Source organism: Capsicum annuum, chromosome 3 (genome assembly GCF_002878395.1).
Source record: "Capsicum annuum cultivar UCD-10X-F1 chromosome 3, UCD10Xv1.1, whole genome shotgun sequence".
Classification (NCBI taxonomy): domain Eukaryota; kingdom Viridiplantae; phylum Streptophyta; class Magnoliopsida; order Solanales; family Solanaceae; genus Capsicum; species Capsicum annuum.
Window position 1 is genome coordinate 252,317,139 of NC_061113.1, and position 17,076 is coordinate 252,334,214.

At 36.0% G+C, this 17,076-nt stretch overlaps 1 protein-coding gene across 4 annotated transcripts; it reads left to right on the plus strand.

The window, feature by feature from the left end:
* The first annotated feature begins 5,173 nt into the window (after nucleotides 1–5,173).
* Nucleotides 5,174–17,076, plus strand: LOC107862339 (RING finger protein B). Of its 4 annotated transcripts, none has more exons than XM_047409829.1 (11): nucleotides 5,174–5,568; nucleotides 6,152–6,301; nucleotides 6,853–7,014; nucleotides 7,657–7,809; nucleotides 7,925–8,089; nucleotides 9,030–9,194; nucleotides 9,332–9,439; nucleotides 10,425–10,611; nucleotides 10,728–10,908; nucleotides 12,940–13,064; nucleotides 16,677–17,076. In XM_047409829.1, exons 1-10 carry the CDS (start codon nucleotides 5,409–5,411, stop codon nucleotides 13,048–13,050), a joined length of 1,542 nt encoding a protein of 513 aa, XP_047265785.1. In that variant the 5' UTR covers nucleotides 5,174–5,408; the 3' UTR covers nucleotides 13,051–13,064; nucleotides 16,677–17,076. The 4 variants fall into 4 exon arrangements, with proteins under 4 accessions (XP_047265785.1, XP_016563371.2, XP_047265784.1 ...); XM_016707885.2 differs by having other exon boundaries at nucleotides 7,925–8,077; XM_047409828.1 differs by having other exon boundaries at nucleotides 5,249–5,568; nucleotides 9,332–9,499.

Here is a 17,076-nt window from a genome sequence, read left to right on the forward strand (position 1 = left end):
AAACATTATAATTTTTACAACAACATAGGCTCACGGGTTCACTCCTTTGTCCTTGACCAACATCTTCAAAATTATTCACACACTTGAGATTCATTAATCACATCACACATATTCTCAAGTGGTGGGCACGTTTTACACACAAGTTGATCAACACAATTTTCACACGACGATGTACTTTCATTCAACACAATAGCTTCAACACTAGGTGGACACAAATCAATCATACTAAAAGAGTCGATTCGGTCATCTATAGGATCAACTAGTGTATCCACTCGCACAACATGTACATCATCCACAAGTGGTAAGAAATCAATATACTCATATGTAGGTTAGCTACTACTCACACTCAACGGTTTATTAGTCACATGTTCACCATTCACATGTACCAAAGTATAAGAGTTAGCTATTTTTCCTTGACGTTCATGAGTATGTTCATCTTTACCTCGGTGTGAAAGTCCTTCACAAGTTTGGGCAGCAACTTCTTTCGGGAAGCTCTCACTGCAAGATGTTTGGACCTTGGGTTTTGAATTTATTAGGATAAGTGTGGATACCAATTGGCGTAGCCTTTCAACGTGCCCTTTCATGTCTTCAATATCGTCAGTGATGTAGTCAAACATGGCATAGAGATTGGTGACAGTCATGGCACCTAAAAGAAACGACAACAACGAACAACAAAACAATAAACTTGTAAGCTCAAAAATGCCTCACCACACTCTTACTCTCGATTTTTACCTCACACTTGGTTTCACAAGTGTTGAAAGTCGGCTTGTACTTCACGAGTGATTGAGGGTCTAGTCTACTCTTGCTCGGAATAGATTTTTGTTTGAGTTGACTCAAAGAAAATTTGTTTACAAACTTGAACCAACAAGATACAACGAATTCACAAAAGATAAAAGCACACAACAAACGTAGACACGAACAAACGAACTCTACAACTAACTTACAATCTAGTAGGAGATTACTAGTTTGTTAATTAGTGTTCGAACCAATAAACGAAACTAGGAAACAATAAAATGAAACTAAGAAATCTAAAATTTGAGCTTAAAATTTATCGGTGAACAGTAAAAACGTGATGTGGCAACCACGTATTGGTTGCGGTTGTTATCAAATTTTATTTTCTAATTGAAGTCTTGGTCCAATTATAATTTGGAATTGGTGGGAATTGGTTAAGGAGAGAAAATAAGTCTTGAAATCCTCTTTCAAATTCAAAAAGCAAGAATTGACTTTTCTCCTCAAGACATGGTCCTTAAATCATGGAAGGTTGTTGGAAAAGTGGTTGTTAAAGTCCTTGAGTGGTTGGAATTGGTTGTAAAAGTCTTGAGAGGTCTTAAATTTTGGAAATATGTCTTTCAAGACTAACAAAATACACACTTTCTTTCTTCAACTATCAAGATCAAACATCCACTTTTTCTTCAACAATAGATGAAGATGTGAAGAACACCAAGAACACATTTTTTTGAATCTTGAAGTTCTAAGGTTCAAGTTGGACCCCAAATATCAACAACACCTTTCCAAGCTTAAAAATACAACACAATAACCACCATACACATTCAAACCTTGAACCAACAACACACCGCACGTCCAAGCTTTGAATTCGCAACAACAATACCAACAACAATCATATGGTCAAAGTTTAGGTTCACAACAATAACATCAACAATTAAAGCTCAAATCTAGATCTAAACTTCTTTAGTGTTAGAGGTGAAGAAGCTAACACTAGAAACAACAAAATAAATAAAATGACTCCTAGATCTAGACTCAAAACAAGAAAAATCTCGGCCAAGACACAACAAGAACACAATTTTAGCCAAGACACAAAAATGGACAGATTTGGTTCTTTTTGGAATTTTCAGATTTCAACTTTTTTTTTTTGAATTTTCTAACAAGAAAGCCCAATATTGATCTTGTAGGAACAAGATCTAGCCATGCTCTGATACCAAATGATACACGAAAGACAAGAGAAACACGAAACAAACACCAAAATCAGTCCACTAGCCAAGAAACTGAGGACCTCTTTTGGTGATCCTTTTCGATTTCGCTACCAACAAGAAGAAAACAAGGCACAATGGCGTAATAACACCAAAACAGTAGCAACACAACAAGAACAAGATGAACAATATACTAACACACGGTTACAACATCAACACTACTACACGATTATAAAGAAATAAAAGGATAGATAGTTAGACAAATTGGAGGAATAATATTAACAACCCAAAAACCTATTCCACTCTTGGACCTTTAACATCACACACATCAAATACCTAACTCTTACACATCACACACATCAAATACCTAACTCTTACGTTGGCACAAGAGTGGCCTCGATCTCCCAAGCATCCAACGTTTCTAAGCTTGAATCCAGCACGAGCGATTCCACACTCAAGTTGATTTCCCTAGTTACAATTTCGGGTTGGTGGCCTTCTCTCCTTAGAGAGGAAATGTTTCAAGTGTTATAAACTCATAATATTCATAAAAATCTCTCTAATGAAACCCTACATTATTCTATTTATAGTGTATTACAAATAATAGGTAAAATGACCAAAAGACCCCTTAGTGAAGGGGCACCCCTCTAGTATATGTAGTGGACTGATTTGACCCATTTAGTGTATGAAGTGGACTGTTTTGGTGTCCATTTAGGTGGTCCTTTGCACTTCATTGTACACACCAAGCCTCGGGTCTAATGTACGCCCTCATAAGTCCATCTACGTGATCGTACTCGTATCAGAAGAAGTGACAATCACTCTTTTTAAAGAAGCTTATGAGAAAATCAATATATATATATATATATATATATATATATATATATATATATATATATATATATATATATATATCGTATGTGGCATGACTTAGAAGCATCTAATGATATATTTTTTTTTTATGGTTTCTTTGGACATTAGTTGAGTTTTTACCTCATTTTAAATATTTATGTGTTCAAAGAAAACTCAAAAGTCACTGTATTTAACTTTATTAATTATATAATAAAAGAAAAAGTTTATTTATATATTTGGAGAAAATTCAAAAGTCACTATATTTAACTTTATTAATCATATAATAAAAGAAAAAAATATTTATGTAATTTAAAGCAAACTCAAAAGTCACTATATTTAACTTTATTAATTATATAATAAAAGAAAAAATATTTGATCCATTTAATTTGATTTGTTGGATGAAGAACCCAGGTGGAATTATCAATTAATACCATTTGCTTTCTTATATTCATCTCTTCTTTATTTGTCTTTTTCACCAATTTTGCTTTAATATGTATATATCCACAACTCACTAATTAATTTATACTCTTAATAATATTTATATCTCTCAAGCTATTCATATTTTTATATTTTTAACCCCTAAATATTTAATATAAAAATTAAGATACCTTATGGTATTCCTTCATTTTTATGCATATAAGTTCTATCAAAGGCCTTTTTATTTTTTTACTATTATATTCATGTTTTTGTCTGACTTGTAAAAAAAGAAAAAGACTCTTGAATTGTGACAGGCTTGTCGAAATAGATACCGATAAGAGTTTGAATAATTAAATATTCATTTCATTTTTTTTCTATACAAGTTCATAATTTTTATTTCATGTAATTCTAATCAAGGTTATCTTTTATTTTCACTATGATGTTCGTGTTTTTATTTCACTAAAAAAACAAAGAAAAAATGTTCTTAAATGATGATAGCCTTGTGAAAGTGGATATCAACACGAGCATATACAATTATGCATTGATTAATTTGCCCTTTTTATATTTTTCAACTCTAAGATTACCCTTCATTTTCACTATTATATTCATATTTTTGTTTGACTTGAAAAAGAAAAAAAAAAACTCTTGAATGGTAATAGGCTTGTAGAAGTAAATATCGACAAGATTTTGGACAATCTTGTAATCATTTCATTTTTCCTTTTATAGAAATTCATATTTTTTGTTTTATGCGATTTTATCCAATGTTATCTTTCATTTTTTATTATGATGTTTGTGTTTTTATTTCACTTGAAAAAAGAAGAAGATGTTCTTAGCTGGTGAAAGACTTGTGGAAGTGAACTTCTACAAGAGCGCGAACAATTATGCATTGATTTCATTTTTCTTTCTAGTTTTCAACTAATGATTACAAACGTAATGATAGGTGTATTGTCTTATTTCTATCTCTATATATGATTTGTAGTTGGAAATTTGCAAATTATTAAGTTTCTTAATTTATAATTAATTTTTGTAGGTAACTAACTTATTTTAATTATTCATCCGTGAAGTAATACTCCCTCCGTTCTAAATTATTCGTCGCAAATTGAGATGTCATATTGATTAAGAAAAATAATTAATAGTATGACTAGTTTACTAGAGCACCCTTATTAAATGATGTTTACATTTTAATTTAAAGAAAAAGTAATTAATACAAAGGGTAAAACATGAATTTTTTTTTTGTTTCTTCTTGATTAATGAAAAAAAACAAGTAAACTGAGAAATTAAATTAGAAAATTTGGGATGAATAATTTGAGACGAAGGAAGTACAAAGCAGCCAACATCCACTATTAGCTAATTTTAATGATTGAAATATATTCGTTATTTGGTCTTTGCTATATTTGAGTTTTAGGGCGATCAATAAATATGCATGACATGCAATTTGAGAAATACAAAGGAACATGGAGGTTAGACTATCAATAAATATGCATGACATGCAATTTGAGAAATACAAAGGAACATCGAGATAGGAAGGAAAATAAAGTAATTAATTCTAAAAAATTTATATACACAATGAAGTAATTTTAAAAACTTTTTATATACATGAAAAAGAACCCTTTATATTTTATTTTTTTCTTCTTTTCCTCTCTTTTTAACTTTGAAAAATAATGTATTTATTTGATTTATTTTTAAATCATTATAAATTGTACAAATAATATGCTGCTCTTCAACTTCTACGTAGATGATTATAAGTTGTTAGCATTTATGTATTTAAGAAGTGGTTGAGTAGATGTAATTATTCTTATTTTTTTTATAATTTTAAATTTTATATCCTTTTCATATAAAGATCTATCTATTTGTATTTTTATGCCACCCGAAGCATGAAGAAATTTACTAGTATAATATAATATTATATGTCCTAAAAATAAAAGAATTAAATCGTATTACTTAAAACTTATATTTATTACAGATTAGTCCCCAAAGTAAGTGAAATGAGCAATTTGCACTCTGTTCAGTGTCCGGGGACTGTGACACTTGTTGAGACCGTTTCTCTTTAGCTTTGTAAGTAAAATCTGAGACAATGGGGCATTGAAAACGCCTAAACCCCAATTAACCTTAATCTAAATTTACCCATTTAAATACTTCTAGTGTTTTTCACTTGCTTGATTATCAATTGCAGTAAGAATTTGATTAGTGGAATTTCCAGTGGAGTTGTTGTTAAACATGATGAGATGGGAAAGGGTAGGTGTCAATGGGGGTGGTGGGCCTGGGAAGAGGTGGGGACACACATGTAACGCTGTACAAGGAGGGAGGTTTTTCTATGTTTTTGGGGGTTTTGGTGATGACAATAGACATACAAATAAAATTCATGTCTTTGATACTGGTATGCTGTTTTTTGTTTAGTTTTTTTTGTTTTTTCATGTAAAATTCTTTACTTGCATTCTTGATGCTTTTCTTGTTTGTGGGGTTGCTTCAATTTGTTGTTTTGTTGCTTATTTAGACTTTTCTTGAATGGACTTTTGTATTGAAGTTTTTTGGGATTTATGTTCTTGTTGGTTTTTGAAGGGGAGCCTTGGAGGAACTCGTAAAACTGCTGCCATGTGACCAGGAGGTCACGGGTTCAAGCCTTGGAAATAGCCCCTTGCATAAATGTAAGGTGAGGCTGCGTACTATAGGTCCTTGTGGTCCGGCCCTTCCCCGGACCCTCCGCATAGCGGGAGCTTAGTGCACCGGGTTGCCCTATTTTTTTAATGTTCTTGTTGGTTTACAATTTCAGTGTTAGTTCTTGATAGGATTTCAGGAATTTTACTTTCCTATCGTTGTCAATGATAAATGTGCCTTTCGAATTCATTTATTAGTTCTTGTTATTGGTGTTGATCATCTCAGTGCATTTACAAGTTCTGTTGCATTGGGGAAAGGAGAGATGTTTTGTATATCTGTACTTACATTGTTCTGTTATTTTTCAGTTAATAGAATTTGGAGCGAGCCATTGACGAAGGGAGCTTTGCCTTCACCCAGGGATAGCCACAGTTGTACAACCATTGGAGATAAGCTGTTTGTGTTTGGGGGCACAAATGGGAGAGTGCCGCTTAATGATTTGCATATTTTCGACACTTGTTAGTGCTTTTGATCTTAACCATCATTTGTTTTATTGCTTAATCTTTAATGGTTGCCTCTGTTGTCTGTGTGATGGTAATTACAATTTTCAAATGTTCTGAGGTGATATATAGTCTAATGGTATGAGGAAAACCCTTAAGTCATTACACTTTGAGCTGCTTTATCTGCATTTCTCTTTGCTGCTGTGTAGTAAAAAAATGTGGACCAAAACAACTGTGTGAATAATAAAACCCACGAGATGTAGAAATTCTGGTTACTAGGAAGTTATGTATGCTGTGGTTTAGAACCGAGATAGTTCTTATTCCATAGATCTGGGGTTATTTACAAGATTTAGGGTGGTCTTTCATATTAGAAACCATGTAAGAGCTTCAAGATAACTTGTTATTTTCAAATGTGCAATGTTTTCCGGAGAAATGATACCCTGAGATGAAAAATGTTCTGCTGTTTTCGTTGTTTTAATGTTGAAAGTTACCAAATACAAGTAATTCTATCTGTTGTTCCCAATGATTTATACAGTACCTAATAATTTGCTGAATCTACATTCTCTTAGCTTCGAATACATGGATATCACCCAGCCTAAGAGGAGATCGCCCTAATCCAAGGGAAGGCCACAGTGCAGCATTTATTGGTAAACGGCTTTTCATATTTGGCGGATGCGGAAAATTTGATGACGCTGAAATATTCTATGATGATGTTTATGTATTGAATACAGGTTTCCCTCGCTCTCTCTCTCTCTTTGTGTGTTTGTTATTATTAAGGTGGGCAGTGGTAGACTGCAGTTAGCTAGTATGGTACGTGCAAGTATGGAAGATTTTGTCATTATACTTGTGCTTAACAACATGATAGTGTGAAACTTTTAAAAATCGTGGAACTACGGATAAAAATATGATGGTGTTGGGGAAGGTAGGATTACAAATTTTAACTTGTGGTGGTAATGGAAGAAGAAGTGAAGAAAAACAGGATTTATCTTAGGAATTGACACTAGCCACTGGAACTTCTTGTAGACAAAACCTGCCCCTGTTAATAGCTCATATTCTGAGAGGAAATCGGTGGTTGAGAAGATGATCTCTTCTAAGGTGAACTCATGTGTTTTTTTTGTCTTTTTTTTTTTTTTTTTTTAAATCTTATTGTGTTTATATGCATTTTCTATTCTATTGCTATATAAATCCAAAAGTCTTGCGCAATAGTGACAAATCAAGTTTCAAGATCTCACATAGCTTTCTTTTCTATTAAGTTTATGGCTTTGAACATTTTATAGATATCATATCATATACTTTATAAAGATGGATATATCTATCCTTGTTGGTGGCCATTACATAAGCAAGTTGTTTTAATACTTCTTGTCCTTTTTCAGAGACATTGGTTTGGAAACGCATTGTGCCATCAGGCATTCCGCCAAGTAAGCGTGAGAGCCATTCCTGTTCCTCTTGGAACAGTAAGATTATAATTATAGGTGGTCAAGACACATCTAACTATTATCAGTCAGATGTTCATATATTTGATGCAGGTATTAAGAAACTCACTCTTGATGTTATATTCAGAAAAAGTTACAATTGTATCATAGTTATTTTTCTAGTACTAGATCTATATTTTATGACTATTTTGGCATCCTGTTTCCATAGATACCCTTTCTTGGTGTAAGTTGAACACTACGGGCCAGATCTTGCCACCGCGAGGTGGGCATACAGCCGTATCATTGGGCAAGAATATTTTTATCTTTGGGGGTTTCACTGATGATCAGAGCCTATTTGATGACGTTTACATGCTTGATGTTGGTATGTTATCTGGTATATTGGTCATGCCTTACTATTTTTTGTGGTCAGAGTGCTTTCTCTTTTTTCTATTTCTTGCTCTTCTTCAATCAACATTTATCATTTCTTACGCGGAAGCCTCACAAAATGAGTTTGTTTTTGTGGTTCTTCATGTACATTTTTTCCCCTATTGACGGGACTTCTATGAATCTGGAATGTCCCATGTTTTTTCCCCTTCAATTTTCAAGTGCATTATTTTCCATGGAACCCTCTTTTTGTTTTTTGGTAATACTCGACGAGGGATAGAGCATTTGAGGAGGAAGAAATGCAGTTACTTTCTTCTAACCAAATACCTGGGCAAATTTTTGCCTAAATTTCTCTTTGTCTCTCCTCCTCTGGAGAGGTCTCTCTATGTATGGGGTAACATAACGTGTCTCAACATTTGGAAAGAGAAATAGGTGTGCTTTTAAAGGGATGGAGATGAGCTTTGCTCATTTGAGAAGTAGTCTCTAGTCCCTTATTTTCTTTTGGTGCAACCACGTGGTTCCTGTTTGTATAGAGGATTGGGTGTCTTTGGAGATAACATCTTGTAGGTTTTTTCACTTCTTTGGTTTACATCTTGTGTACGGCCAAGATGGCCTTGTTATTATTGATGAAATCTTTTACTTGATTAAAAAAACGTGTCTCCACATCAACAGGATACTTGTTAATAAAGAAATTATTATTTTAAAATCATAGTGTTTCTACATTGTTTTGAAAAATTTAGCAAGTGACAATTGGTGGATCTTAGTTAGCACTTATCATTGAGAATCACAGAAGCTATGTATGATTTATATTCAGGAAAATATAGGCCAGTCAACCTCTAAACTGAGAGTTTCTACGACTTCTGTGTTGTTTGTCATGATTGTTATGTATTGAAGAGACACATGATGTTCAATTGACTGTATACTGTTGTATCTTCCTAATGTCCATTCAGCTGCTGGCATATGGAGTGAGGTCATTCCCACCGGTGAGGGCCCATCTGCCAGATTTGCAGTTGCTGGGGATTGTTTAGATCCACACATTGGAGGTACTCTTGTGTTCATAGGTGGTTGTGATAAGAACCTTAAAGCCTTGGAAGACATGCATTTTCTACATACAGGTCTATCATCGAATCCTCCGACAAACACACATTACTTTCCATTGACTTTTACTTATTTTGGTTACACCATTTATTTTGAACTCTCTAGATACCCCTTTGATAAATATCTAAATCTTGTTTTATATTCACATGACTAGGCCTTGCTAGAGGGGATGAGCGAGACGAAAGAAGGCTAGAGAAGCTGTCTCTGAGGAAGCAGTTGAAGTTGAAATGCCAGGAGCAACAAGCTTTATCTTCTCCCTACAGTAATGCTCTTACTGGATTTAATAGTAATGCTAATGTTCATCACCAACATACACAGCCATGTGAGGAATTTTTTCATATCTTGTTGATTTTACGTTGTAGTAACCTACCTTTGAGAGTTCTCTCGCTTCCTGCGAGATAGGCTTGGTGGTCATACTTTGACCTTCCTTCTTACCAGTAGTATTAGCACTTTTCTTGTAGTTTGTTGTTCTTTGATTTCGGAGTGGTGTTCTTTGTGCATTATCGCATTATCCTTCTTTCGTTACTATTCTTTCGCCTGTTTGTTGTTGTCATCGCTTCCATATGTGTGTCCCCTTTTTTTCCAAACTGTTTGGCAGGCCTTATTTTAGCTGAGGGTCTATCAGGAACAGCCTCTCTACCCTTACGAGGTAGGGGTACGGTCTGTACATTCTGCCCTCCCCAGACCCTACTTGTGCGATTACACTAGTTATGTTGTAGTTAGTTTCCCACCTTGTTACTTCCGGAGAACTGTCTTACTGAAGCCGCTTCTTCTTAATGCATTCATGAGTTACTTTAATCTTTTTCAATGTGATTGTGTTAATTGGTTTGTAGCCAGCCATTCTTTAATCATCTTATATTTACAATATGTTTGGTAAGAGGAGACCTAAAAGAAGGGAATAACTTGGGAGAGGAATGATGAGATGTGTGGGATTATGCTGGGTGTGTTGTTGTATATATATACACACAACAAAAAAGATTTCTTGCTGTTTCTTGCACTAAATTATGGGCAAAGTTTAATGTGGTTGGGCAAGTTGATACTGGCCATGGTCACTTTTCTTTGAGTCTTCTTTTTTCCAGGAAAATAAAGTGTGCTAGCATGTCATATGTTGTCTGATAGATAGTATCTTTTTGTGTAATGCCCTGTACATGTGATACAATATCAAGTGCCATCAATGCTTGAAGCAGGGAAACAGAGGTGTCACTGGTGTTGAACTGACTTCTGAAGGTGCACTGGTATTGTGGCAGGTCGGCAGAATGTTTATTTGAACGAGTACCAGACTCCTCTGGGGAAGAAGACTTTTCAAGCCAAGGTCACAAAGAATTTTCCAGATGGCTATACCGTTGAAACTGTTATAGATGGAAAATGTCTTCGTGGAATACTATTTTCCAACAAACCAAGGCCTAATCAGACTCCCTGTAATGATTCTATCAGGTGCATGATCATCTGCTTTCTACATTTGATAGATAAGAGTAGCGGAATTTCAGTATTTGCAAAATTTTGATTCACTTATTGCCTTTTGGATGATGTTATTGTATTTTCAATATCAGGAATATGGGAAGTGGTGAAACTGATAGAGAAAAGCAGAATGGCGACCATGATTCTGTTAGAGAAGTTACAAGACCTTCAGAAGCAAATGCAAATGACTTCCAGCAAGCAGATGTCTCTGGTGGGAATTCTCTCAGAAATGAGGCCCCAGTTGAAGATGCTACAGCTGAAACCACCCATGAGGTTATAGCTTCTTTCTGTGGAATAAATCGTTTAATTGTGTTATACCATCTTAAAGAAGAATGTGTACTAGTACCTGCTTGGCTGCACATGAACACGGAATCTTCTTTCTGATTAGCTTGTACAGATCATTTTTCTTACCCCACCTTGCAGCATTTCCTATATTATGGAATTTATTTAGCATTTGACATGCAACCATGGGTGGTTGCAGCTTTTACGCAACGATTTTCGGGCTTGCCACTTCCATTCCAAAAAGTCAATCTTCATACTCTTCTTCAGTTATAATGCAGTCATGAGGACATGACACATGCCAAAAATTCAATCTTCATATACAAAGCTTAGGAGGTAGCAACAAATCTGGATAGTTTCAAGTTTGGTTAATGACGTAGGCTTTTATGACCAAGCTCAGATGTATTGTCTTCTTGGCAATTTGAGACATCAATCCACATGTAGCAGTCCTGTTCAATCACATGCTTAAGTTTGCTTCTAGCCTACAATTACAACTGCACCCTCATCCCAAACAAGTTGGAGTCGGCTATATGAACCGTCACATGTCCATTTAAGCTCAACTCGTGTCATCATCATACAAACAAGTAATAGTGTTAATGATAATATTAAAAGTTCTCTAACAATACTAAAACATATTTCAACTAGTAGATAAAACCCTATATAGATTTTTTTTTCTTTCTTCCATTGTGCCCTATAGCCTGTATTGATTCCAAAAACTTGTAGGTCTTTCGGGAGACCTTCCTTCTATGTGATTCTAGATCTATGCTCTCCCTTTTTAACACCTTCACATGCCATACTACCACAGGTAGGCCTGTGCGTATGTAGGTCGATGAATACCTGTAGGATATGATCAAACCATCTCAAGCAAAACCTCTCTCATTTTATTATCAATGCGTGCTACTTGCACCCTTTGGCATGGTTATTTTTAATCTTATTGACCACACATCTGTTTTAACATCCACATATCTGCAACATTCATCTTATGGATATATGTTGAACTTTAGCGGCCCATATTCACTTCCATATTACGTTGTCAGTCTTATAGCTGTTTAATATACCTTTCACATTGGTAGGCATCCTTCTTTAATACCCCGATAGCACCTCTCCATTTCAACCATCCAATGTTAGTTCTATTAGCAACAACCTCATCTATCATTCCATTCTCTTGAAGCTACAAGCCTAGATATCTAAAATGTTTGGATTTTGGACTGACAATCCCGTCTAGTTTCACCTTAACTTCACTCTTCTCATGTTAACTAAACTTGATGTACATGTATACTTATCCTAATACTCTTGCTCTCTTAAGTGCTCTATAGTTCAAGCTTTTAATCGACACCCTCACTGATTTCATTAATTAACATACTATCCCATGGTAGGTGGGGTTGCATAAGAAATATAACAAGTTTTTCTCTATATCGATCCTTCGATATCACACTCAACCCTACAAGTAAGGAAGAAGGCCTTGAGTTGATATTTAAAAGGAGTTCGTCTTGCTGTGTTGCTTCCTTTCCTGTTACTTCTTTTTTAGTCCAAAACTCCTTTATTCTATTGGTTTAATTCATATTAAATTTTCTCCAGCGGAACTATACTTCCATTTCTATTTCTTCAAATCCAGCGCGACATGTGTCACGACATGTGTCAGGAAGCGATATCAGCAAATAACACACACCATGTTCAATCTTTTGGTTCTCTCTCTTCAAAGAAGTCGATTTTCCCTCTCTATTCGTGAAACAAAAAAGGAAGCATTTCTATCAAGTTGAGAATTTTAAAGTTCGGATTACTTTTCTAAACTCCGTGCTTCTTTTCCTTTTTATAACTGGCCTTTATAAGTATCTGCTCTACACACGGGGTTTGGTATCCGAGTGAATCACCCAAAGAATTATAATTACTATTAGAGCTACATATCTTCCATTGCTGCTGCTTTCTTGTCTTGCGTGATTCACTATATGTACCTTTACTTTAGCAAAGCGGGTTATTTCTGAACTTTTATTTGACATGATTTCTGATTAAGTGCCTCTATAGCAGGTTCATGGCGTGCCCCATGATGTGAATTTGGAAAGCAGTATGCTGACTGATGCAGTAGATCGTGGTACTAAAGTCTCCAAGGAGAATGCTACTGCAACAACTGACTCGTGAATCCTCTATTGAAGGTACATCTTATACTCCCATGCTTGTCTTGTAAGATTTGGTGATTTTGAACCATGCACCAGTGGCATTGGGGATTTCTTGGGAGAAAAAAAGAAGTGATACAACTTTTTGAAGTAAGAAAAATACTATTTTAAACCTCTGTTGTTAGTTTTCAGACCTCATTTGTAGTAAAAGACAAAATGTTACTGATTTTACTTCTATCATTTTCTGATCATCGTGATTTGTATATGAAATTATTTTTTCAAACACTTAGTTTACTGAAGGAACTGTTTGATTGTTACTTAGAAATATTTAACTTATAGAATCCAGAGCAATGTTCTTTTTTATTTGAACTTTCCTCTGCTTTTAATTCTATCTCTAATGAGGTGTTTTTTTCCCTCCATGTGGAGGATACATTTTGTAATAATATTCATGTTGGCTGACCTCTTTTCTTTAGAAACAAAAACAAAAAGAGAAATTCGGAATTGGTGCTCAGAGGGGGAGACTTGATAAAAGTTACATTCCCTCTTTGTTGTCTAATCAGAATTGAGTTACTTGAATAAAAACTAGAAAATATTATGGAAGCAAAAATACGAAGATTAAAGATTAGAATTTAATGATATGCGAAATTCGAGAATAACATCCCCAAATTTTAAAATTAAGTGTTAAAAATCCTAATGGACCTTAGTATTTAAAAATTTAACGGGTTAAAGCTTATTATGATGCTAATAGAATCAATTTTAAAAACTTAGATCATAAAACGTATAGCACTTGGACTTGGACTTAGATTATAGAATTTAGTTTTCTTCCTCTTGGATTTGGACTTGGACGACAGAAAACGTATAGATCTTAGCCCACTCTTTGCCATAATATTTGGGCTTATCTTCCACGATAAGCACCTTCTCGATCTCTCTCTAGCTTCCATAGCTTTATTGAAGTTCTTTAATGTAAGTATGTCACCGTGGATGCTAGCACCGTCTCTATATTGGATAAATCTACACTATGTGGGTTCAGCAACCGTTTCCTTTCGTGGCCCCAGCTACTTAGTGGCATGAAGATGAAGTTGCCTTTCTTCTTTAAGCAAATATTCACAAAGATCTATTGTACTCTGATATCCAATTCTTCTTGTATTTGTTACCCTTTATGTGCTAGATGATTTCCCTTATTTCCAATTACGTGCTGTCTCTTGCAATATGTTATCTAGTCTGCTGAGGCAAATCTGTCTCCGTAAAGCAGAAAAAGGCTGCTGTTTGCCTATTTTCACTGAAATAACAAAAACACTTTGTATAGATTTTTACATATGATAGAGGAGCTTGATGTTCATTGTGAGTAATGAGATTACGTGCTTTCTACCCTTCAGCATCTCTATCTCTGTTGGTTTCCCTTGGGATTGGAGCTTGACTGTCTGCTTCAGTTCTAATCTTTCTGCTTTCTGCACTCGCAAACAACTAGACCTCTGGTTTCTTTAGGCCCCACTCTTGGGACAAAGTGGCTTTGACATCCTCTTCCTGATGATTTCTCATTTATTTAAATTGTTGACAGAACTTTACGTCGTACCTATAAGATAAGAACATGAATGACATTGAATTGATTACTGTTCCATTTATTGGAGTGGCATTATCAAACAGCTCAGGGAAAGATTGTCTCGATCAAATTCTTTTATCTTAAAGGTAGTCGTCTTGGTAATTTTACTACTAAACATTTAACAAAGAGATGTATTATCTAAAGATACACTATGTAGTATTGATTGCCACAATGTTACTTAAAGATGCTTGTTCCGAGTCCTCCTATCTCACCGTATCAGTTATGCTCCTATAACAGTGGTATTTCTCATTAAAAATTTGGTGCAGAGTTTGTTAAGTTCACTATAAATAGATAGCAACAGACTCTCTGCTCCGCAACTAATTGGTAATATTGGGTTATATTCTTGTTGCAACAACTATAGGGGTATTAAGCTGTTGAGTCACACTATGAAGATTTGGGGGAGAGTGGTTGAGCGGAGATTGAGGAGGGTCGTGTCTGTTTCGGAGAATCAGTTTGGATTTATGCCTGGTCGCTCAACGACAGAGGCAATCCATTTGGTGAGGAGATTGGTGGGGCAGTATAGAGAAAGGAACAGGGACTTACACTTGGTGTTCATCGACCTGAAAAAAGCGTATGATAAAGTCCCGAGGGAGGTTCTTTGGAGGTGAGAGGGGTCTTAGTGGCGTACATTAGAGTTATTAAGGACATGTACGATAGAGGAAAGACCAGGGTGAGGACGGCGGGAGGAGACTCAGACCATTTTTTGGTCGAGACTAGGTTGCATCAGGGATCGACTCTTAGTCCGTTCCTTTTTGCGTTGGTGATGTACGTGTTGACGTGGAGTATTCAAGGCGAGTTGCCTTGGTGTATGCTATTTGCGGATGATGTAGTGTTGATTGATGAGACGCGGAGGGGCGTGAATGACAAATTGGAGGTTTGGAGGCAAACCCTTGAGCCGAAGGGGTTCAGGTTGAGTGGGTCCAAGACGGAGTATTTGGAATGCAAGTTTAGTGACTTAAGGCAGAAAGACGATGTGGTGGTGAGGTTGGACTCCCAGGATGTTTGTAAGAGGGCTAGTTTTAAGTATCTTGGGTCTATGATCCAGGAGAATGGTGAGATTGATGAGGATGTCACTAATCGTATTGGAGCAGGTTGGATGAAGTGGAGGCTCGCCTCGGGAGTGATGTGTGATAAGAAAGTGCCCCTTAAGCTTATAGGCAAATTCTATAGTGTGGCAGTCCGTCCGGCCATGTTGTATGACGCGGAGTGTTGGTCAGTCAAGCACTCCCACATCCAAAAAGTGAGGGTGGCAGAAATGAGGATGTTGCGTTGGATGTGTGGGCTTACTAGAGGGGAAAGGGTTAGGAATGAGATTATTCGGGAGAAGATGAGAGTGGCTTCGGTGGAGGACAAGATGCGGGAAGGAAGACTGAGATGGTTTGGACATGTGATGAGGAGAGACGCGGATGTCCCAGTTCGTAGGTGTGAGAGGCTAGCGTTGAATTACTTCAGGAGGAGCAGAGGTAGGTCGAAGAAATACTGGAGGGAGGTGATCAAACATGACATGGAGCAGCTGCAACTTACTGAGGACATGACCCTAAATAGGAAGATGTGGAGGGTGTGGGTTGTAGTAGCAAGCCATCAGGAGAGATCTTGTGTAGTCGGGTTAGTAATTTTAGGACTGAGTTCATAGGTGTCTATGGCTGTGAGTATTTGTTACTTATACGTGGGTGCCCCATTCATGATTTCTCAGTTGCTATTTTCTTATTTCGTGTTGCTTTATCTCTCGTATTTTCGTATTGCTCTGATTTACCTTTTATTATTCCTTACGCCTTTTCTGTTATGTAATCCATCTCCTGGTCTACTATTCTTTATCTTGAGCCGGGGGTTTATCGGAAACAACCTCTCTACTTCTTTGGGGGTAGCGGTATGGACTGTGTACATCTTACCCTCCCCAGATCCCACTTTGTGGGAACACACCGGGTTTGTTGTTGGGTTATATTCTTGTTGGAATGTTCCCCAGACCCCACTTTGTGGGAATACACCGGGTATGTTGTTACTGTATTCTTGTTGGAGTGTTAGTTTACTTTTGCTTTATTCCTTTTTTGCAGATAAGAATCAATAGAACACTGATCAGCCTTGTGCAATTTTGACTTCAAGATGGTGGGTATTTCCTAGAATCCCCTCTTCTTTACGGCCCCAAGACGGTTTGTCAATATAAGAACCATTTGTGAAGATGGCGGAGGGAGCTGAACCGCTTTATCTCTACAGGTTTGCTTGAGGATATCACAATTTCATTTTCCTCGAGTTTCATAGTTTTGGGTGAAGATTCCCAATGGATCATATATGATATGATTTTATAAGCAACAAAGAATCATATGTAGTGTGTTGTCACTAGCTAAGCTAATAGTAGAAGCAGGAGACGATTTATCAATTTCCAGTCACGTTGTTTCTATTAACTATGAAGTGCTATCTGTCTCCCTGGCCTGTTTCATAATCATTTTTTTTTTT